Raw genomic sequence first — 23,454 nt, forward strand, 5'->3', positions numbered from 1 at the left:
TGAATACTAAAAAGAACATGTTTGAATAAAGCCATAGTGAACAGAACCCCTTAAAAAGAAAATATATTATCAACAATTCCTGTGTTTGGAAGTTAAGAAAATTTCAAATTGACATTTTGTTTCATTCATAAATCATATTTTTTTTATGCAAATTATAAAAAATTCATTTTTGATAAAAACAAAATACAAAAAAGAAAACATTCAATTTTTGTTATGATTATTTCTGTTGATATATTCACACTTTGTTGCTAAAATTTGTATTCATATTTAGTCTATCATGAATGCAGCGATTGCTTTATGCCATTTTTGCGAGGCACACGGTCCTTGTGCAATTTTCTGCACTCAAACTTTACGTGACACCAAACTCGAAGACCTTAATCTAGACAATCAACAAATTCCAAATAAAATGTGTTTGGCCTGCAATTCTTTGGGTAAAACAAATGCAATCTATAGCCGAGATAATGAGAGTGGTGCGACGTTTCTTAGTACACAAATTCCCATACTCCCCGAAGTGGCAAATCTCATCAAACAAGCATCGGTTCGTAGTCTGAGCTGTGAAATAAATTTCCACAAAGACGGTGGATTTGTTTTCTTTGGCGACTCGTCACGAGGTCATGTACTAAGTCATACGTTTCATGTTGGAGATTTGCAGGTACAAATGAATACATAACTTACGCATAAACAAATATTTATATCAACTCTTCAAAGGCTCGAGGTTTCTATCAGCTTTTTTCGATTATAATTCTCATGAAAGATAAGTATTTTCTGCTCAATATTAAACCATTTCTAGCTGAACACCTTCAGGTATGTTATCCTCGTCAAATTTAGACAGAACCTTGCTAAATGTACATGATTAATGTAAGTTCTCTTAGAAAATCTCAACAGAAATCCAAATATCCGCACAAAAAATCAAATGCGAAGAAGCCGCAAAGGGATCTCCGCGCCAGCGGCGACTGTCTAGCAGTCAAATGATGGTACAAACTCCACGATCCTTAGTCGAACTCACCGGAGAAAAGAACATCTACGCCATCCTCCACTCCCATTTCTCGTGGATCCTGTTGGCCGGTTCGAGATTCCTTACAGAACATGTAACATTTGGAAATCTGCCATGGCTTCCACCAGCTCCGTCAGTTATCCGTCCATCGAAACAATTTATAACACTGCCATATAAAACCGATGATGATCAACCCACAGAAGAGGACCAAGAAGAATCAATGTCACTAAGGTACGTCAAACAATTGCTGCGCAATGAATTCCCAGCAGCATGCTTCTGTGCCTTAACAGGAATAAAGGTAATACCACACAAATTTCAATCGAACATTAAAACTATAACTTGGTTGCGTTTTTCTTCATAGATCATTGTACGAGGGTCACCATCTAAAGCCTTCAACTTTATGTCGTGCCTTAAAAAACTTCTGCCCGAGCAAATGCATAATGTTATACAAATCGATGCTCAACAATTTCTTACGAATTCCGAATGTAAAATCGTTTCGGTTAAGCCCGATGTGGCGGTTCCTATTGCAAGTAGTGCGACCTTTCGCATTGATTTTCTAGATAACGAAAATGATAGAGTATCCGTTAAATGGCCAGGAGAGATGCCAAACAAATGTAAGTATTGTAGCACGAGTTTATTCTTGTAAATTGTGTTTTAAACTTTTTGGTTGTATAAATTCAGGGCCAGATTTATTAATTAAATTGGTGAAGGCTGTAGATGAAGAGCGATTCACAGATTTGGTGTTGAACAAACAAACAAGAGTTCTCGTTGAAGAATGGAAAAAGTAAGTAAAGCTCATTTTTCATCTAAAAACTCTACTAATGTTTCCTTTTCTTCTTTGGCAGCAAAGTTATATGTCTCAATCAAGCAAAATCTTCAAGTGGTTTGGCAAAGCTGAAGAAGGTCCTCGGAGTGCAGTCACAGGATCAGCAACTTATCAACTACTGGAGTCCCCATTTGCAAGGAAACTAAACAAAGCAATGACGAATGAAGTCCCCAACCAATTCAATGTATTCAAAATCTCAGCATAGGAAATAAAAAATAAATATTTGTATTTAATTTCTAAACCAAAATGTTGGTTCACTTTTCATTTTTATTTCTCATGTTAAGTGTCTTCTAGTATAAAACAAAAATTGGCTTAAAAGCTTTTTACTTCTTGTAACCACAGCTACTTCTGCGACCACGAGCACGTTCGAACTTACGTCCCTTTGATCGTACGTATGGGCGAGTGTGTGAGTGTGGTACACCAGGTGCCTTGCCGAAGTGCTTGTTGGCAGTACGTGCTGTACGCTTTCCTTGCAACAACAAAGTCTTCTTGCCTGTTGGTGCCTTGAGGGCCAATTGATCGAAAGTCAAAACTTCACCACCAGCCTTCAAGATACGCTCGCGGGCCTTCTCGGTGATGTGCAAAGCACAGACAGTCATCTTGGGAACAGTCAAAAGACGCAAGTCGTTGGTGACGGAACCGACAATGACAACAGTCGAGTCGGGTTGGTTGGCCTTCTTGAACAAACGGCTGACACGCTGCAGAGACATTGGTGGCCGATTGATTTTGCTCATAAACAAACGTTTTAGAACAATTCTGTTGAATTTCTTGTTGGTACGACGCTGCAAGAAGCGGTACAACTGGAAAGAGCATAAAAAACTATTAGTAATTTCAATTTAGATAATTTATTCCGAGTTGTACCTTAACAAGAAGCCTCAGGTAAACATCCTGGGATTTGGGCTCAGTTCGGCGAACTTTGCGATCGTATTTATGGCAAATATCAATACCCTTAAGAAAAGAAATTAATTGAAAAATACGTTAGTTAGATCACTTTAAACAATAATTGCACTTTATATTTCATTAAACATTTGTATTTATTTGGATGTCACTGAATTTATTTTTGTTAAAAAATTTCGAGCGAGTCTTACCATTTTGGCGACCGGAAAAAGAAAGAGATGAAAACTTGGTATGGAAGTGTCACATTTTGACAGATGACAAATAAAACGTATGAAGTTGGTTGTAGTTTGTTTTGTTATGGGATTTTGGTACAATCTACTACAAATATGGGGTGTGATTGCATGAAATCTTGGTATGTACATGTAATCCCCCTCTCACACGTGGATTTCATTTTGATGTTGAATTTTTCTTTTAATTACGTTGCAAAATTGTAATGTTTTCTTTTAGACTGAGGTATTTTTCATCACCTTTTGTATTATATATATGTCAAGTCTGTAAATTGATGATAAAAGAATCATTTGTAAGGCTTAAATACACTTGATACTTGTTTTTAAAAACTGCAAAAATAAAGTATGACACAGTTATATAGTATGGAACAGTTATTTGAGTAACTTATTTCGATAGGGAAATCTGTCACTTTCTTGGATCTTGTCAAAAGAAAAACGAAATAAATGAAAATAAGAGAACAAATCTTTTCACTTTCTTAAAAAAGTAAATTAAATGTAGGAAACGTTCCGTTCTACTTAAAAAAACATATATGTGTCCTTTTTTAACATATAATGAATAACAACTTGAAATCTTGGTTTCTATGTGAGTTAATTTAAGAAACCTAAGAAATCGTTTTTATTGTGATGGATAGATGATTATTTTGTGTTTCGAATGGTAAAGAAGGTGCATAGGTTATTAGTGATGACTAAAAGCTAAACCTTAGTAAATATATTTGTTATTAAATCTCTGTAAACGTGGTACTAATTGTACTTTTAGTTCAAATATATTTTGATGTTATTCATAAATATATTTATAAAACGAATTCAAACCTTGTATGAAATACCACTATATATTGTTCGTAGTTTTCAAAAAAAATCCGTGTAACTATTAATGAGTGGAGTGCAATGTGCAATAGAGGGCGATTTATATTTTTGAATTTTGAGCGCACGACATAAAAAATTGCTTTCAAAGAAAGCTACATTCTTGAATTATGTAGGGAATAGTTTGAATTTTCACTTTTGTATTTTTTGTTTGATTTTTTAATTCTTCCACTTTTTTATTTATTTATCTACGGATATAAATCTTACAGATTACTAACAATTTTGATAGAAGAATATAATTAAATACTTAAAGCTAATTTATAATATGTTTTGCAATTGAATTTTAAATTCACATCTGTTTGTAGAAAGATCAAGTTCATTACATATAGTGTTGGAATATTTTATGCATCTAGAAAATGATTCGTTGCAACCATAATTACATCTATGTTTAGAATTGTTAAAGAAATGACGAAGATGCAATCTTCTTTCCAGAATATAGATTTCAAAATTATAAATGATTTGTGGGCATTTGATACGGTATGAAAATACATCATGGACAAACAATTAACATATTTAACAAAACTCCTTTTTTGTAAAGAATCAAGTCCAATCAAAGCACATCTTGACGGATATGATGGAGTGTCAATTCTTCTTTCAGGTGCCTAACAACATATCTTGTGAAAGCCTTTGAACTCTTTCAATACGAGTTATCCCAATGGAAGTAGAAGGACACAAAACAATTGAACAATACTCAAGGGTCGGACGAACTAATGACATGTACCCTGATTTCAGAGCATAAGGCTTAGAAAACTCGTTGCAGTTTCGCTTGACGAAACTAAGCATTGAATTAGCCCTTGCAATTACATATGTAATCTATATGTAACTAAAAAGACAACTTCGTATCAAAAATGACTCCAACATCACGAATCTCAGATTTGCTATCAAGAATCTGGTTGAACATATGGTAGTTGTGGATCATTGGAACTAAAATACGATGTGCCGTAAGCACATTACATTTTGTATTATTTAATGGAAGGATATTCCTATCACACCAATCAGATAAAACATTTTGAAGATTTTGCTGATCAATTCTATTTTTGATACAAAGAAAAATTTGTATGTCATCAGCTTACATCAAACAAGATGCATTTTTAAGAAGATAGGGGATATTATTAACAACTATATCGAAAAGAAGTGGTCCCAGATGGCTACCTTGAGGAACTCCTGATAAAGCTTGTATGATATTAGAGAAGAATTTCCCAATTTCACACATTGTGTTCTTTTCAAAATGTAGCTGGAAATCCATTTCAGTTATTGCAATTAAAAAATACAGGTGTACAGTTAACAATCAATAAATTAAAAAATATTTTCTGTGATATTGTAAGAAATCATTTCAAGTCTGTTTTTTATTTGACACTCATCTAGAATCAAAATGAACGTAAAGGTGTTTCAGAACGTATCATCTGAGAGCTTCACAGAATAAGACTTAACCTCTAGATGTACTCGGAGGATTTTTCAATCAATAAGTTTTGAAAAATATTGAAAATACATCAAATTAGCACAAATCATCTTTCTCAAAATATATTTAATCTCTTTCATAAATATTCATCGCCTCAATCATGGGAACTTCAATGGACTTTTTGTTCTGTTTGACTTATTTAAATGATTGGGACGTTGTGGAAATTTACATCAGGTAACATTCTGGTCGAATTTTTCATAAATATTACATAGACAGGCAAAAATAGTCTTTAATAATTGAATGTACATGCACATCTATAAATAGAAGAAAATAAGGTATTCTGACCTATTTATTTATGGTTCAAAAGAATTTACATTTAAATTAAGCGACTAAACATAAAAGCAGACAAAATAAAAATAAACATTGTGTTTCAAAGAAAAACACTGCCTAGGGAATGATAGGTATTTTGATCGTTCATCCAAACCAAATGCCAAAGCCAATTCTCGAAAAGAAAAATATCCGTAGTCCTTATGTTTTCTTCACAATTTTCATGAATAATACCATACCTGTAAAATTAATAAAAAATACTTAATAATTTTCAAATATATTACAGAATTAAAAAATAATTACCAATAAAAATAAATATAACTGAACCGAACATTAGAAATGTCCAACATTTCCAAGCATTCCGTGAGTGCTCCTGCAACTTTTCGTTCTCTTTTACCAAAGAATTTATATTCTTATCGGTCATATTTGTGGATCTTGAAACAACTTCGGTATCTCGCTTAATAATTCGATTGGCCGTTTCGGTTTGCTCTTTAAGGCTCCGTGTGAGGGAGAGCATGTGCTCTGTGATTTTTTCCTGGACATCGTTGTGGTATTTTAAAGCTTCATTAGATTGTCCTTGTTCTTTGGGCTTTCGTGAGCGCAGGTTATCATCTAGGTACATAATAAATCACCCGCCATAAAACTTGTACAAAGAAAATATAGAATTATTTGGCTCACCATTTATTAGTTCTTTCCGAATATCAGAATAGTGTTTGGAGTTTTGTAGCTGGCGAACTTCCCTGATAACATCATCAACATTTTCTGCTGCCATTCGATTGTGGCTGTGGGAGCTCTCAGTTGTGAGCAGCGGTGGGCTGTCTATGTAGTTTGTTTGGGTTTTGAGGTTTTGCAGTCTTTTACAGTAATCAGAAATAGATGACAATGTTCTTGCACTATAGCAAATTAAATAAGGAATTTCATTAGCAATTACAAATCAATATTTCAGTCATTGTACTCTTCGTATTCTTGGAGTTCCTCGATCATAACATCCATGGATTTGATGAATTTCTTAAGTCTCCAGAAATTTGTTTCATCTTTTACTAGTTCCTCACAAGTCACTAATAAGCTGCGCAAATTAATTTCTAATTTGGTTACCATGTTGCGAGAGTTAGTACTTAAAAACTAGTATAGCTAATTAGTAAAAATATTCTAATTCTATTTCAAGATTGAAGAAGCCTCTTTCTAAAATCCGAACTGAAATGTATTTTACTTCTTTTCTTTATATTTTGGCACGTCATTAACAGCTGGATTATGAAATTTCCCATCGAAAGGAATTTTTTTGCACAATTGTCATGGAAATTCACCTCAATGAAGTTAGGTAGGTAAATTAGCTCGGGGTGGTTTCAAAATGAAATGATAACATTCAGTAAGAAATACATTTGTTTGTAACGATTTAATGAAGCGTGCAAAATTCCAAACAACTTTCAACTGTGATGAAAGTTTGTAAAAAAAATTATCAAAGATGTGAAGGTTACCGGATAAAGAGTTTTTGAAAGGTTAAGCACTCTTTGAATATCCTTTAATTTCATGAAATTGACAAAAAAATAGGTAATCTTTAGAATCTGTCACTCCAAGAAATCTATCCATCATTTAATTCAACTTTTATTTTATTTTTTAAATTAGTGCTCCAAGAAATATATCCATCATTTAATTCAAATTCTATTTTATTTTTAAATTTGTTTGTCTTTTCCTGATGAGACATATTTCACAAAAATAAATTTTATTTATTGTAATTTAAGGGTGTAGAAACATCTATTCCTGTTTTTCATTAATTTTCAAAGCTTCACTTTTTGACATTAAAAGCACACAATAATAGTAAACTTGATATTTTTCTCCAATTTTGTTAGGACCAAATAAATGGAACTTCGCTCACCAAACTTTTTTGATTCAGACTTCTTGATGAATGTACAAGTGTAAATACGATTATCGAAGTGACGTGAAGAAGAAAGTTTAGATCCAAAAAACCTTGTTTCTAAAGTTACATTAAACCAAACAAAAATTGTAGTAGACGTCTATAGTGAATCGAAACAAATATCTTTAAAAAAAATAGGATACAGTGAAAGTCTAGATCACTTTTTGAATCCTAACAAATATTAAAACGAGAATGTTTTTTCACACTCACTGCTAATTTGAAACATATGTAAAAGAAACTTCCCCAATTACGCGGTTAGGCAAGATTCAAGGGGGTTCTAACTTGGGATCTCCATTGAACATTTCCAGGCAGGCTATCGGCCTGTCCTCAGATAATCCAAAAGAGACCAACAATCCAACATCCAGTCCAAGCACGTTTGTGCTTTATGTATTGGTGAGTGTCCATTTTCTACAGTCTTTTTGAAGTCGAGTGCCAAAATTCATTAATTAAAAGTTATCTTTACTAGGCACAAAACAGCTTCAAAGCTGTCGACCGATATCCTAAAAAATTATTTTAGTCTGCATCCTCCTCTCCTAGTAAGTCCTTGAGTAGGTGCGCCTCCAAATCATGAAGTTCCTTACTTTGAGAAATAGATTCACTCAAAACTACTCTTGAATAGTTGGCTGTTGTAGTTCCTCCAGCTTCTTAACCAGTATTAATTTTTCGAAAGGCTAGTTTTTGTTTACTCAAAGGCATTTTTTTTATATAATTTGTTTGAAATTTTGTAAAAAAAACAATAACTACCGACACTAAAGGTAAATAAACAAAAAAGTAAACAACAGATTAACCGTTTCTAATTTCATTTGAGGTTGTGACATTTGAGATTGGTCATGGCAAGACATAATATACCCAGTCAAAAAAAACAATGGATTGCGGAAGAGAACTTGGATTGGATTTTACTCTTGTGAAGCCTCTGGGTAAGCCTAATAACCGATTAAGGTCCTACAACGAAAAACATACCCAACTTTGAACAAAGTTCGAGTGTGAACGCGCTCTTACCATTTTCTCTGAACACACCATTTGGCCACCATTTGCATTCTCAGAAAAATGTCATATTTCTATTCACCACATTACACAAAAATCCCTTTAAATTTATCACACAAGACAAAAGCGAACGAGGTCCTCTCTGCGAGTCTTCAACTTTTGAAATTTTTCCATTGAAAATCAATTCAATTTCAGTGAAAAAAACTTTAAATTTATTAAACTCAAAGGGTGCAATTAATTTTTTACAAAAAGATTTGGAGGTGGGTGTTTTAAATTGTCCTAAAAAAGTTCTTTATTGTATCCTTAAAACACATCTGTCTGAAGAAAAAAAAGTCATCAGATTTCATGTGAACCAAAGCCACTTTCGTTGGTGAAATTTGTATGTAAAAAAAAGAGCAAACCATACTATAAGATTGTAGTTAGAGTGAGATAAAAAAAACTTCTTTTCTCATTGAGAAGAAAAAACCTTTTAAACAAATTTCCCCGAAATATACGAACGAATTTTTACATTTTTGTTTGAAAAAGAGAAAAATATATTTTAGTACTTTTATAACAAAAAAAAAAACCTTTAAAATTATAAATATTTTTGTATAAAACAAAAAGTAACTAAAAGAAACCGAACTTTTCCAGACAAATATCAAAATGACGTGGGAACCACAGACCGAGGGCTTGCAGCAGATCATTACGATTCTGAAGGAGTCTCAATCTCCAGACACCGCTACACAATTAGCTGTCCAAATGGTAAGAAAGACAAAAAGTCTTCTTATTATGTATTCATATGAATTATCTAGAAAATTAATGCATTTTTATTCATAAAAAAAGTCACCAAGCTGATCGAAGTTCAATATATTATAAGAATTTTTAATTTTGGCTTTTTGCATAAGCCATGAGCGGTAGGGAGTGATATTGTAAATTTTGTGTATTTATGTATATTCAAGAAAATAATATTAATTAGTTTTGTAAGTAACGATACAAGAATACGTGGATTTCTTTTTTTCGAGTGCGTTTAAATGCAAAGTAAAATGATGGTTGGTACGTGACTTCCCTTCAATTCGCCTTTCATTATAAGAGAATGGTATTAAAAGACTTTTTGAGCAGACATAGATACTAGTCTGACAAAGCTATTGAATTTTTTTTAGGTCAAGAACTAAGTAGATAGAATTTTTAAGAATTCTTTTTTTTTAAAGCAAGTGATTTGTAAGTTTAGGATTTTGGGCTCTGATTTAATTAAATAAAATAAAATTATGGTAAAGACATTCTGTTAATTGTAAACGTGGATAACAATCACAGCAAAAATGCACCTATATGAATCCCTTGGAAAATAGGTGTTCTTTAAACAAAACATCACCGTCAAAGAGTTTGTATAGGCACAACAATCATACCTTGTCGCATAACCTTGAAGACATTTTTCGATCAGTTGTAATAACTTTCATCTTGCTAGGTATGGTAGATGGCAGCAATAAGGCAAATCGTGTGCATTTGTTTATTTAAACAGGTTTAAGCAACATAGAATATTCGTGCAAGGCCGACACTGGCTTCTTCTCTTTGTGCACATGACCTACATTAATTTAATTGACGCATTATGGGTATGATGGTTCTCATTGGAAAGCAATTTTTATTGATGGAGTGTCGTAATATTTTGTAATTGTTCCAAAATAAACGTTATAAAATAAGTTAAAGAGAAAACTATTGTACATATAAAAAGTTATGATGAGAACAGCTTTTGTTTCTCGTTCCTTCTGGCTTAGTGTTGAATTTGAATATATTGCCGGCAGGGCCTTCGATATTCATTCATTCCACATCGCCTAGACATCTGTTGAAAACACAAATTCTTGCCCAGTGCCATTCGGTTGTATCGTGTCCGTTAACTTTCATACGCTCGTTAGGGTGTCCACTGTTCATGTTTTAAAGCTTGAAAAAGTGAAGCTTTCGAATCGATCGTTTGACTTAAAACGAATATTTTTGAAGGACCTTACTCTAAATATTCATGTCAATTTAGCGGCACTTATACTCTTAAAGAACCAGAGCCTTGTGCCTTACAACTCTAAATTAGTTCTATGTGAGACTCAAGGATAGAGGAGACCTACTGAATCTCAACTCCTATCTTGATGAATTTTTAGTTCCTCGCAAGAAGCCCTAAAAAAATACATAAGGTCACACAGGCAGGCATTCAATCCAGGCCTTTGAAAATTATAGGTACTAACCATAAGCCAAGGGCAGTAGGAAAGGAAGTGATTCTCTTTTTAAGCTTTTAGGTTCATCTTTTTAAGAATAAATAAAAAAAATCAGAAAAGTTCTATTGAACTTGAATGTGCGATGCTATATTCTACCTTAAACCCTTAAACGGCATTTTCCATTTACATATATCTAAATTCTTGGAGCTACCGAATAATAGTCTTTCGAAAATCCTATCGGAAAGAACATCTTATGTGCTAATAGACTGTGCTTTTTTTAAGATCTAATATATTGGAAATAAGTTGCTCACAAAATATTCTATTAAGTTAGCTTAGAGAGGCACACTGAAGCTATTTTTCAACCAACGCACAGCAATCGCAATTTCATGAGGAATACAATAATCTCAACATATTTTTTGGGTGTGATACCACAAGAGATGAGTCTCATACACAATGCAAAGTGGAAAAGTTCACTATGAATGCAAAATCCTTGCAAAGCACACAATTTGACTATGTACGATGTGTAAACTAGATGTATCAAATACATACCACATTGCAGATTGTCCCATGTTTATCCCAGATCCCAGTTCGTCAGTCTTCAAATTTCTCACTTTAATATCTTACTTACTTACTTAAGGTGCGTATCCAGCCAGCTCGGTCCCTAGCTAGCTGTCTCCAGTTTCGCACGCCAAGTTGGTTTAGGTCTTCCCCCACCTGAGTGCGCCACCAGAGTCGCGGTCTTCCTCTACTGCGCCGTCCCTCAGGATTGGATTTGAAGACCTTCCGGGGTGGAGCGTTGATGTCTATTCGCTCTATATGACCCAGCCATCTAAGCCGTTGGGCTTTAATTCTGCTAACTAGGTCAGTGTCGCTGTACAGCCCGTACAGTTCGTCGTTATATCTTCTTCTCCATCTATAGGTACGTGACCAAAAATAACCCGAAGAATTTTTCTCTCGAAGCATCCTAAGACGTTCTCATCTTTCTTTGACAGGGTCCAGGCCTCAGCGCCATAAATGAGAACCAGGATGATGAGTGTCTTATAGATGGTGATTTTAGATGCTCGATAGAGGACTTAACTTCTCAATTGCCTTCTAAGTCCAAAGAAGCAGCGATTTGCAAGAGTTATTCTTCGTTTGATTTCAGCGCTGGTGTCGTTGTCTGTATTAATAGCGGTGCCTAGGTAGACAAAGTCTTTAACTACCTCAACGTTATAGCTGTCCATGGTGACGTTTTGTCCAAGACGTCGTCGTTCAGTGTCCTTTTTTGATGACAGCATATACTTGGTCTTGCCCTCATTGACCACTAATCCCATCTTCTTCGCTTCCGTCGCAATGCTCAAGAACACTACTGACATCACGCTTTAATCTTATAATTATGTCAATATCATCTGCGTATACCAGTAATTGGATGAACCTTTGGAAGATTGTGAATCTAGAGTTGAAGGTTGAGTTTTGCACAATTCTTTCCAGTACGATGTTGGAAAATCCGCATGACAGTGCATCGACTTGTCTAAAACCTTTTTTTAAAACAAATGCATCGGTGAGATCTTTTCCGAACTTGATAGAACAGCGTGCATTCTCCATCGTCATTCTGCACAAACGGATAAGTTTGACAGGGATGCCAAAACTAGACATTGCTCGGTAGAGCTCTTCCCTATAGATGCTGTCATACGCGGCTTTAAAATCGATAAAGAGATGGTGGGTATCGATTTGAAGCTCCAGGGTTTTTTCCAAGATCTGCCGTAGTGTGAATATTTGGTCGATAGTGGACTTTCCTGGTCTGAAGCCACACTGATAAGACTGATGCCTCTGTAGTTGGCGCAATTTAGAGGGTCTCCTTTTTTATGTATTGGGCAAACTATGCTGAGATTCCACTCATCCGGCATGCTTCCTCCCGACCATAATTTAGTTAGTGCATGCTCCCTATCAAGTCATCGTCTGCTGCTTTGAATAGTTCGGCAGCGATGCCGTCAGCCCCAGCAGCTTTGTTTGACTTCAGTTTAGATATAGCTATCTTCACTTCGTCTAGGTAGGCGGAATTGTTCATCTGCGTCGCCTAGGTTGAGTGGTTCTATCTCCCTTACAGCGGTATTCGGGTCGTCATCGCCGTTATATAATTTGGAGAAGTGGTCTTTCCATATTCTCAACATACCCTTTGGAGGTTTTTTTCTCGTGCTCTCTTTTTTTCCATACAAGAAGCCGGTGTTCCTCTCTCCTCTTCTTCTCGTAGAGCTCGCGAGCAGCTCTGGTCCTTCTGTGCAGCGCTGTTTTGTATGGCTCTTGTTTCGCTGCGTTCGCTTGCCGGCATTCGTCGTCAAACCAGGGGTTTCGCTGTTGGGGCCGTGTGAAACCTAGCACTTCAGAGGCGGCACTCTGATGGCTGCAAGGCAATGTTGCCACTGGCTTTCAATGCTTAATGCAGGCATCATAGTTACTAGAGACTCGATCAGAAAAGGACATGGCAGTCTCTCACTTTAATATCATTCTCAAATAATTAATGAATTATTTTAAACCGTAAACTCGACATAATTTGTCCTTAACGCGTTTGCAATATAAAAGCTGTGCTTTATGAATAAAATAGTTCTTGCTAAAACCATCCATAAAAATCCACGTAGTTTATTATATCTTTTGATTATTTTTTATTTATACTAAAATTTAACAGAAACTCGAGGAACTCAATCAATATCCGGACTTCAATAACTATCTCATTTATGTACTCACTAAACTTAAATCTGAAGATGAGCCAACTCGATCTTTAAGCGGTTTGATTCTTAAAAACAATATTCGCCTTCATGGAAGTAGTTTGCAGCCAGAAATATTGGAATACATTAAACAAGAGTGTCTACAGGCAGTTGGTGATCCATCAGCATTAATTCGAGCAACAGTCGGTATTCTAATTACAACAATTGCAAGCAATGGAGGGCTCCAAAATTGGCCACAACTTTTACCAGCACTATGTGAGATGCTCGATTCACAGGACTATAATGTCTGTGAGGGTGCTTTCAGTGCACTACAAAAGATTTGTGAAGACTCAGCTGATATATTGGACAGTGCCGTTCTCAATCGCCCCTTAAATGTTATGATTCCGAAATTTTTGCAATATTTCAGTCATAGCAGTCCTAAAATTCGTTCCCATGCTATCGCCTGCATTAATCAATTTATTATCAACCGCTCTCAGGTAAATGATTTTTTGTTTTTTCATTTATAGGAAAAAATATAATTCAAAACAAATTTGAATTTTGTTATTTAGGCTCTAATGCTGCATATAGACACATTTATTGAAAATCTTTTTAATCTGTCCTCGGATGACGACCACGAAGTGCGAAAAAATGTATGCCACGGTTTAGTTATGTTGCTTGAAGTCCGAATGGATCGTCTCCAACCACACATGGGACAGATCATTGAGTACATGCTCATGCGAACACAAGATTCTGATGAAGGTGTTGCTTTGGAAGCATCCGAGTTTTGGCTATCCCTGGCCGAACAGAACATATGCAAAGAAGTCCTCACTCCGTATTTGCCACAGTTGGCGCCAGTTTTGGTTCGTGGAATGCGTTATTCAGAAATCGACATTATTCTACTCAAAGGCAATGTTGAAGAAGATGACATGGTGCCGGATCGCGAGGAAGACATTCGCCCTAGGTTCCACAAATCCCGTACTCATACGATTGCAGCTACGAGTGGTGGTGTCGGTGGTGGGGATGGAGTTGATGATGATGACGATGAGTTCGATGATGGCTTGGACGATGACAGTTCGTTATCTGAATGGAATTTGAGGAAGTGTAGTGCCGCCGCACTCGATGTTCTGGCAAATGTTTTCCGCGAGGAATGCCTGCCCATCGTTTTGCCAATTCTAAAAGAAACTTTATTCCATCAAGAGTGGGTAATCAAAGAGAGTGGTGTCCTGGCTCTTGGAGCTATTGCCGAAGGTTGTATGCAAGGCATGATCCCGCATCTACCCGAGTTGATACCGTTCCTGATAAGCTGCTTGTCCGACAAGAAAGCACTTGTTCGTTCCATAACCTGCTGGACATTGTCGCGATATGCCAATTGGGTTGTCAATCAGCCCCACGATCAATATCTTAAGCCTTTGATGGAAGAACTGCTGAAGAGAATATTGGATTCAAACAAGAGAGTGCAGGAAGCGGCATGTTCGGCTTTTGCTACACTCGAGGAGGAAGCCTGCACTGAACTGGTCCCATACTTGGAATACATTCTCAAAACCTTGGTCTATGCGTTTTCAAAATATCAACACAAGAACTTATTGATTCTGTATGATGCTGTGGGTACTTTGGCCGATTCTGTGGGGCATCATCTAAATACTCCTGAGTATATAAATATTTTGATGCCACCGCTGATAGAAAAGTGGAATTTGTTGAAAGACGACGATAAAGACCTGTTTCCTTTATTGGAGTGTTTGTCGAGCATAGCTACAGCACTACAATCTGGTTTTCTGCCATATTGCGAGCCTGTATACAGACGATGCATTTCCCTAATTGAACAGACCATCAATCAGGATATGGTAATTTTCTTAACTTTCAATGTGGAATATATTTCTATTTGTTTTAATTTTCAAAAGGCTTGTAAATCAAATCCAGGATTTGATCAACCAGATAAAGAGCGAATGATTGTGGCACTTGATTTACTATCGGGATTAGCCGAAGGACTTGATGGTCACATTGAGGCATTAGTAGCAAACAGTAATATAATGCAATTGCTCTATCAATGCATGCAAGACGCACTACCAGAGGTATGTATTTTTGTTTCAAATTAAAACAGCTAAGGGAAAGAATGAATGAAAAAAAAACAATATTTCTTTAAAGGTACGACAGTCGTCTTTTGCATTGCTTGGAGACTTGACAAAAGCCTGTTTCCAACACGTCCATCCATTTATGTCAGACTTTTTCCCAATTTTGGGACAGAACTTAAACCCCGACTTTATTTCGGTGTGCAATAATGCAACATGGGCAATTGGTGAAATTTGCATGAAATTAGGTATGACGCAACACAAACAATTTATTCACTTCAATTCATTATTAATAAATAATTCTTTAAAATTCTTTTCCTTTTTTTTGATATAGGAGAGGAAACAAGGCAATACATTCATCTTGTATTAAAAGAACTATTCGTCATAATCAACCGTCCTAATACGCCAAAAACTCTTTTGGAGAACACAGGTAAGCTCCATAAAATGTCAACAATTCATAAATAAATTATGTAACTTACAACATATATACTGTGTTATAATTATTTTATTTTATAAAACGTGTTTCACAATTATTTATATTTGTTAACTGTTTGGTTTTGTTTGAAACAGGTCATCTGGTTAATTAATGTTATTATTATAATATCAAATGAAAAATGTGTACAAAAAAAAGGAACCAACTTTTTAATTCATTTTTGAATATTCTAACAGATAATTCGCGTAAATAGTAAACATAATTTTAGTAAAATCAATTTTTTTCCTTTATTTATATTTATAGTTAAAAAAAATAACTGTTTTGTTATCAAAGAAAAATCAAAAACTAAGATATATATTTTTTATCATAAATATGTTGTTTGTTTAATTTTATGTGATATTTTTATGTATATACATATTATTTTCTTTCTTTTTGTTGTTTTTAGCTATAACAATCGGTCGTCTAGGTTATGTGTGCCCCGTTGAAGTGGCTCCTTATTTGCCAGAATTTGTACGACAGTGGTGTGTAACAATTTCTAATTATTTTTTTATTTTTGTCTCATATTATATTTTATTGTGTATTAATTTTGTTTGATATTTAATTTTTAAAATTTCATAATTCTAACACATAACAAAACAAACACTTTGATGAATGCACTTTTTCCCTTGTTTTCCTTCCTTTATAAACTTTTTTTTTTGTTGTGTAAACTGTTTGAAAGTTTTGTGTTCCATTTTCTTGAATTGTAGATGCAATTCAATTTCTTTTTAAAAAAATAGTTAGTTTATTAAACAATGTAAAAGTGAATTCCGAAGAAAGAACAAGAAAGCCAAACAAATAATTATATTTTAAATATATTTTACTACGCCTAGAATTCAACATAGTTCAGGAGAAATAGATTTTCACTTCAAAGAAACTCAGACAAAGCTGATTTTTGGCTCAGCGCTTTATTTATACGCCCTAAAATAAAAAGGAAAAGTAAGGGGATCTTAAAGTTAGTCAAATATACTTTATTGCAAATTAATTTTGATAAATGTAGGTTCATGTACAAAAAACATCATAACCATTTTTAAATGTTAAAACTTAGATATGTTCCAAGAAAGAGTGGGTAGGTGAAAATGTGAACTGCACCAACCACTATTAAGATGGTCATCCCATGTGACAGCCTGTATTTTAAGGAATTTTTAGGATTTTTTTACTACCAGTAAATAGATACAACTTCATTAAGTTTATTATCATTTATTAACATAGTTCGAGAGCATAAATATTGTAAAGAACACGAGTTACACCGGTGTGAACAAATCCACCTGGAAAAAATGGGCTCGCACTTCCTCCCCTCCACGATTGCGGCTGATTGGCTTAGGTTAGGTTAGGTAAGGGTAAAATCCACACACTTAGGCCAAGCGAAAGGCCCATTGTGATACCACATGAATCTAGAGAATTACTTCTCACTAGTCGAACCATTTTGAGCTTTTTATAAAGCGAAGAAGATATTTTATATCCTTTTTAGCTGGTTCACTGGGATTATCAAAAAAGTAGTCCCCCAGATGAAGTTTGCGTCTGAGTGAAAGAGCAGGGAAAGTGCAGAGGAGAAGAGAGATTGTTTTCTCTTCTTCTTCGTCCATCCAGCTCCTACAGAAGTCATTTGAGGCTACACCAAGTCGTATTGCGTGTCTGCCTATAAGATAGTGTCCCGTAAGGACACCTATTAGGGAGCTAATATGAAGTCTGCTTTAAGATAACAAGTCTTTAGAGCGCTTTAGGTCCATATGAGTTTTGTCGCTGCGCATGTTGGTAAATTGTGACATCTAGAATTTGCTATCGAAAAAGCTGTTTCTTTTAGCATAAGTTTACATGTAGCTATCGGTATACTCATCATCTCCCTTTCAGGTAAAATAGGTATGACGGTTCCATTTTTAGCGAGTTCATCGGCTCTGCAATTTCCTGTGATGTCTCTGTGGCCCGGCACCCAACAGAGGTGAATGTTAAATTGCTGCGCCATCTCCATAAGAGACGATCGACAATCGAGGGCCGTTAAAGACTTGGTTGAGACACCGTCAAGGGATTTGATAGCAGCCTGACTGTCAGAGAAGATGCAGATATCAGAAGTTGATATCACGTTTTCTCTTAGCCAGGAGAGAACCTCTTAAATCGCTAAAATTTCCGCTTGAAAGACGCTACAATGATTAGGGAGGCGGAATGAGATGCTTAGATTAAGCTTTTCTGAGTACACACCACAACCAACTCCCTCATTTGTCTTGGATCCATTTGCTTATCTAAAACAAAAAAAGTAAACGTCGTTTTAATTTGTGAGCCTAAATGCATAGAATGAACTATCATCAAATGAATATACCAAAAATTGGACTTTTGGGAGACATTTGAAAAAAAAAGTCGCGAATTTTTGCTTGTCGATAGTTTATTCTATGCGTTTACATGTGCTGAATTCAACCCAACAAGTTTCAAGTCATTCGGTCAAGCCGTTTTTGAGATACGATGGAGGAAAGTTTGAAAAACACAGTTTTGAGAAAAACTCGACTAAAGTTTCAAGTCTTCTTCAATCGGCGATGTCTGGTCCATTGAGTATTCCTTCCTCTTCTTCTTGAAGCTCTTTCAAAGCAGATTGTTCAGGTCTTCAATCAATTCTGGCTTGTTTAACAGCATCACTTACGCGCCGCTCAGATCGTGAAATTCGCTTTTCATTACGTTTCTCAACATAAGTATGGGCTTCGCGGCCTTTAGGGCATTCCATAACCGACATTACTTTCAAATTACCTTCAAAACCTTCATTAAAGATTTCCTGAATAACTTTATCAGTAAGTTTACCTGGTCCTTTTCCACCAATTCTTTTATTTGTTTTATCTTTTTTAACGGCGCGACGTAGTATCTTTAAAACTACTACGAATTTTGAAAAATCCCTTTACTACCGTATTCTAGAAACTAGCAATTTATGAACGAAAAATCGATTTTTTGAACCCATCACATGGGATGACCCTCTTAAGTGCTGCAGAAGTCAGTTTACGAGCATATTCTAGGCAGAAGTAAATATTGGAAATGCACTACAAAAACAAAAAATGTTGCCATCAGGTTAAGCTATAAGCTTATATTCAATCAACTAAAAACTGGTGTATGGCATTGGCAGACTAAATGAGCTGGGCAAGAACAATAACGTCTAACTTTATTTGGTACAGGGTACTCTAAAGTCTAGGGCAAAGAAGTGATAATTCACCAGTGACAGATATTTGGGACATTCCAAAATAAGGAACAATTATCTATGGAGGGCACACTGCCGTATGAGCATTCTTATTGGCAACAGTGAATCTTTAGCCCAATTATCAATTATTGAAAGATTTGGAGAAAAACGGCCAAGAAAATGGGTTTCAGTTCATTTACTCAAAAGTGCAATAAATTTGGTGAAGAATAAACATTTGTTCAAACATAAAACAACCGTTTTCTGCAAATCTGTCAACTTTAAGACAAATAAATTTGGTTTATATTTTTTTGAGCTACAAATTTCAACTTTACAACTTAAAAAAAAAAACATCTTAAAGTAATTTCTAAAAAAGTTTAATTGATCCCTTTTCCCCCAAGGAATATAAGAGGCGATAAAAACGTATAAATCAATCTCTCCAGCAAAATTCAGTTTGGCTTAATTTTTTCGAAGTAAGTCTATTTTTGGTCTTATTTTCCTCGGTTAACATCTGACGGAAAGATTAGAAAAATGATAAATGTATCTAAGGGTTATATATTAGAGAGTAAGCAAACAGATGAGGATTTTAGTCTACGTGACAATTGGGTACGTCCTGAAGTATCTAGTTAAAAGTACAGAAATAGTACGGTTAAACGTTGCCGCGTGTTTTCCCAGTTCAATATTCGTTAAAAATAAAATAAGTGAAATCGATAAGTTTTACTCTCTTTGGTATTGTTAAATCTTTCTGTAAACTTGCACAAACTCATCACGTAAGAAAACAATTGTTAATCTGTGTTCTAGGGTAAATTTGCCACTATTCTAAAGCAAAACTAACTTTGTTACGTGTGTATGTACCTTGGATAAAATTCATGTGTCAAAAAACAAACTTAACTTATCTCAAAGATGACTAGTAGATAGTTATTCGTAAATTTTGTTAAATATCTCTCAGTTTCTGTAAATGTCCCTTTTTCCTTCTTTTGTTTTATTTTTTTTTGTTGTTTTGTTACTGTCCAAAAATTAATGTTTGAAAAACAAAAAATGAAATATTTAATTTTAGAACAATCGAAATCGACTTTTATTTTAATAAACATTACTTTATTTTAACTTATTTAGGTGCACATCTTTGCGTCATATAAGAGACAATGATGAAAAGGATTCTGCTTTCCGTGGAATGTGTCACATGATTACAGTGCATCCGGCTGGAGTGGTACCCGATTTTATCTTCTTCTGTGATGCTATTGCATCATGGGTAAATCCCCCGGCAGATCTTCATCAAATGATACAGAAGGTAATTTATATTCAATTAAATTTTATCATTTTATTTCAAATCGTTTTTCTTTGTTAGATTCTTCATGGATTCAAAACACAAGTCGGGGAAGAAAATTGGCGTAGATTTGTCGATCAATTCCCCCCAAATCTGTCTGAACGTCTTGTTGCAATGTACAGTATCTAAACAAAAATGCTTTGCATCCTTCTCAATCCTAATATAACATCAACAACAACAAGGTAATAGAAGAAACAGCATCTGTTAAAATATTGTTAACAAAATTATTCATAAAAAAATACACTGAAGTTAAATTTTAAGAAAAGTTTAAAAAAAAAACAAGTTAAAAGAGTCTTAAAAAAAACACATCCATTCTTAACACAAGACCCTATACATACATACATATATATATATATAATAATTAATTAATTAACATGTGTAAAATATAATAAGTAAGTTTATATTTATCAGAGAATAATTGAAAGAAAAAAAAATACTACTAAATTGGAAATGGATGGTCTCTCTTGATATTTAAACAAAATAAATATCAACATTAATAATTTAAGCAATCCATAAAAACCACATAGGATATGGGAGGCATAAAGTGTGTAATAAAAAAAAAGTGTAAAAACTTTTATTTGAAGGAAAACAAAACAAAAATATTAAATAAGAAAAAGGTTTCTTCTCCTTAGGTCTCTTTTATCTATTCTTCATCAAAATAAGGACAAAGAAATAACAAATAAATAAAACTATAAACACCACTATAACTAAAAATAATAATAATTAATCGTATTTTCATTCCCCTCTCTCTCTTTCATGACTTTGTGTATGGCAAAATTATTTTATTTTTTTAAGGAATTTTTCGTGGTCAGTTAAAATGCAATTCTTCTTTATTTTTTATAAAAATGAATCAGGCGTAATCTGTTTCATTGTGTATGCAATAATTTAAGCTTTTTTATTTAAGTATACTTATTTTGCTGTAGGATAGGATTTTGAATTTCAAAGCTTAATGAATGTTGAATTTTTGGTCTACCACGATTAATACTTATGGCTTTTCAAATAAATAAAGGTTCGTTAAGGGGTTGACGTTTTGGCACTAAACAAAAAATTGACTTCATATTGGTTGTTGGAAATGTATTTTATCTAATTAACATAATTCATTTTAAATTTGATATCCTTTTACGAATATGTTTCAAATCACATAAAATTAAAAAAGAAAATCCTTAAAAATGTGTCATTTAAAATGGCGTCACTAAATCTAATGGAATTAAATAAAATTAATTACTGGAAAATAATAATAAAGCGCTAAATTTAATGAACATATGACAGCATATAACATTTAACTTATTAGATTTTTTTTAATGAATTTTTGTCCCCGGACTCACATATGACGGAGTTTTTGAAAATTAACTCTTTGTCAATAACTACATGTAAAAAACTACTCAAGTTAGTCGCGTCACTACGGTTCATAATTAAAATAAAAAACGACATATTTATTTCTTAGTCTGAATTTTCCAAAAATGATTGCCATGAATTTTTTTGAAAAAGCATACATTTTTAAATTAATAGGTAACAATTTTAAATTTAAGAAAAAATGTTCCCTCTATTGAATAAAACAAAAACTCACGTCAACTTCTCCAAATTGAAATAAAAGATTTCCAATAACCAGGTCCTTCAAATCAAAAAAAATAAAAACATAAAATAATTTTAAGAACTTAAATTCTAATATATTTAAATAAGCCATCACATTTATATTTCAAATCATTTTCATTGGGGCTTTATCAATAAAAAAAAAAAACATTAAAACATCATCAATGTATTCCTTTTTATGATAGGGTTTAACAATTTTAAGAAAATAATATCTTATTTTATTCTTAATTTCAAATTTATTGTTTAGGGTAGATTTAAGTTCCGCGTGTTGATATTTCGTCGGGTTCGCGTCGCGTTTTTAAACAAATTAAAATAAAGAAAAATAAACATAACATCAAACACAAATATTGAATATTTCATTTTTATTATCAAAAAGAAAAGAAATTAATAAACAATAAAAAATAAAAGAAATTATGAATTAACTAATAATTTACTTTATTGAGTAGTGCCATTAGAGATTTAAAGAATTAACAAAATTTAGCACCAGACCAGATAGAGATATTTCTGATATTAATTATATCATCAACTATTAGCAATGAGATTTAAATAAAAATATAAGAGTTAAATTAAAGAAAAAAAAAAACAAAACAAAGTAATAACAAAAGAAAAAAAAAGAAATCACAAAAACTTGTTGAAATAAATGAAGACTGAAAATTTCCTTTTTGTACAAATTAAAATTAAAAAAAAAAAAGAAAAGAAAATAGATTAAACAAAATATGAAACAAATATACTTAAATATTTAAAATAAAAAAAAAATTATTAACATTTTTTTAATCAATTTAGATATTAGTTGTTTTTTATACAGACAAGGGATTTTCTTTTATCATTTTTATCTTTTTTCTATCCTATGACGAACTTTGTGTAGAAAAGATATAAAAACATCCAAAGAAAAAAAAAATATATATAATAACAAAAAATGATAATAAAATTGAAATATTTGATTTTTGTTTAAATAATATAATAAAATAATAATAATAATCGCGTTTCTCCGTTCTCGTTTCTCTCTCTCTCGTGTTTTATATATCTCGCGTATCGCGTCGTCGTAATAAATGAATAAAATTTACACTTATATAATTAAATAAAACAAAGAAAAAAGAATATATATATGTATATTAAATCTAAACAAAATAACAAAAACAAAAAAAAACAAATGAAAACTGTCGTGTGATCATATTGTGGTACCAAATTAGTATTATTGTAACATTTAAATGTATTTTTATTTGTTTATTTTTCCTTTAACTAAAATAACAGCAAAAAGTAAAGCAAAACAAACAAATTAAATATAAATCTATAATGATCAACATCCAAATTAATTTATTTATAAACAAACAAAAAAAAAAACTAAACTAAAAAATAGTAAATCTCACAAATCAATATTCTTTGACCAGCTTTTTTATTTTGTTACACTAATTTTTCTCAATGTTAATTTTGTTTTATTAATTTATTCTAATTTATAGAATGTCTGAATATTATATATACGTTTTTATATTGAAAACAAGTTAAATTTTAATTTACCAACTATACAATTTAAATTAAATTATTTGTTTTAGGAAATAAAAATAACAAAACAAAACA

The 23,454-nt window shown here is 33.2% G+C and overlaps 4 protein-coding genes across 4 annotated transcripts; 2 read left to right on the forward strand and 2 right to left on the reverse strand.

Annotated features, from left to right (window-relative positions):
- The first annotated feature begins 125 nt into the window (after nucleotides 1–125).
- LOC129946711 (folliculin) lies at nucleotides 126–2,077 on the forward strand. The gene is made up of 6 exons (XM_056056995.1): nucleotides 126–652; nucleotides 709–804; nucleotides 873–1,292; nucleotides 1,356–1,608; nucleotides 1,676–1,778; nucleotides 1,840–2,077. The coding sequence occupies exons 1-6, from the start codon at nucleotides 278–280 to the stop codon at nucleotides 1,964–1,966; spliced, it is 1,374 nt and encodes a 457-aa protein (XP_055912970.1). The 5' UTR covers nucleotides 126–277; the 3' UTR covers nucleotides 1,967–2,077.
- Nucleotides 2,043–2,842, reverse strand: LOC129946713 (60S ribosomal protein L18). The gene is made up of 2 exons (XM_056056996.1): nucleotides 2,682–2,842; nucleotides 2,043–2,620 (listed from the first exon to the last, which is right to left on the reverse strand). The coding sequence occupies exon 2, from the start codon at nucleotides 2,552–2,554 to the stop codon at nucleotides 2,144–2,146; it is 411 nt and encodes a 136-aa protein (XP_055912971.1). The 5' UTR covers nucleotides 2,555–2,620; nucleotides 2,682–2,842; the 3' UTR covers nucleotides 2,043–2,143.
- Nucleotides 2,843–5,519: 2,677 nt separating this feature from the next.
- On the reverse strand, nucleotides 5,520–6,759 carry LOC129945804 (vesicle transport protein USE1). The gene is made up of 4 exons (XM_056055733.1): nucleotides 6,487–6,759; nucleotides 6,210–6,424; nucleotides 5,835–6,143; nucleotides 5,520–5,770 (listed from the first exon to the last, which is right to left on the reverse strand). Exons 1-4 carry the CDS (start codon nucleotides 6,627–6,629, stop codon nucleotides 5,733–5,735), a joined length of 705 nt encoding a protein of 234 aa, XP_055911708.1. The 5' UTR covers nucleotides 6,630–6,759; the 3' UTR covers nucleotides 5,520–5,732.
- A 1,781-nt stretch (nucleotides 6,760–8,540) lies between these two features.
- Nucleotides 8,541–20,471, forward strand: LOC129947067 (transportin-1). Its single transcript, XM_056057502.1, has 10 exons — nucleotides 8,541–8,687; nucleotides 9,058–9,168; nucleotides 13,264–13,779; nucleotides 13,852–15,123; nucleotides 15,181–15,351; nucleotides 15,425–15,596; nucleotides 15,683–15,778; nucleotides 16,227–16,302; nucleotides 20,079–20,253; nucleotides 20,311–20,471. The coding sequence occupies exons 2-10, from the start codon at nucleotides 9,070–9,072 to the stop codon at nucleotides 20,416–20,418; spliced, it is 2,685 nt and encodes an 894-aa protein (XP_055913477.1). The 5' UTR covers nucleotides 8,541–8,687; nucleotides 9,058–9,069; the 3' UTR covers nucleotides 20,419–20,471.
- The last annotated feature ends 2,983 nt before the right edge of the window (nucleotides 20,472–23,454 follow it).

The sequence above is a fragment of the Eupeodes corollae genome, chromosome 2, assembly GCF_945859685.1.
Source record: "Eupeodes corollae chromosome 2, idEupCoro1.1, whole genome shotgun sequence".
NCBI classification, from domain to species: domain Eukaryota; kingdom Metazoa; phylum Arthropoda; class Insecta; order Diptera; family Syrphidae; genus Eupeodes; species Eupeodes corollae.

Bases quoted from the DNA above. Each gene is read 5' to 3' on its own strand.
- LOC129947067 (XM_056057502.1), top strand. From the start codon at position 9,070: ATGACGTGGGAACCACAGACCGAGGGCTTGCAGCAGATCATTACGATT. The intron at 13,780-13,851 runs GTAAATGATTTT...TTTGTTATTTAG, and splicing joins TTATTATCAACCGCTCTCAG to GCTCTAATGCTGCATATAGA. The intron at 15,124-15,180 runs GTAATTTTCTTA...AATTTTCAAAAG, and splicing joins AGACCATCAATCAGGATATG to GCTTGTAAATCAAATCCAGG.
- LOC129946711 (XM_056056995.1), top strand. From the start codon at position 278: ATGAATGCAGCGATTGCTTTATGCCATTTTTGCGAGGCACACGGTCCT. The intron at 653-708 runs GTACAAATGAAT...AACTCTTCAAAG, and splicing joins TTCATGTTGGAGATTTGCAG to GCTCGAGGTTTCTATCAGCT. The intron at 1,779-1,839 runs GTAAGTAAAGCT...CTTCTTTGGCAG, and splicing joins CTCGTTGAAGAATGGAAAAA to CAAAGTTATATGTCTCAATC.
- LOC129945804 (XM_056055733.1), bottom strand. From the start codon at position 6,629: ATGGTAACCAAATTAGAAATTAATTTGCGCAGCTTATTAGTGACTTGT. The intron at 6,425-6,486 runs GTACAATGACTG...AATTTGCTATAG, and splicing joins GAACTCCAAGAATACGAAGA to TGCAAGAACATTGTCATCTA. The intron at 6,144-6,209 runs GTGAGCCAAATA...TTATGTACCTAG, and splicing joins TCGGAAAGAACTAATAAATG to ATGATAACCTGCGCTCACGA.
- LOC129946713 (XM_056056996.1), bottom strand. From the start codon at position 2,554: ATGAGCAAAATCAATCGGCCACCAATGTCTCTGCAGCGTGTCAGCCGT.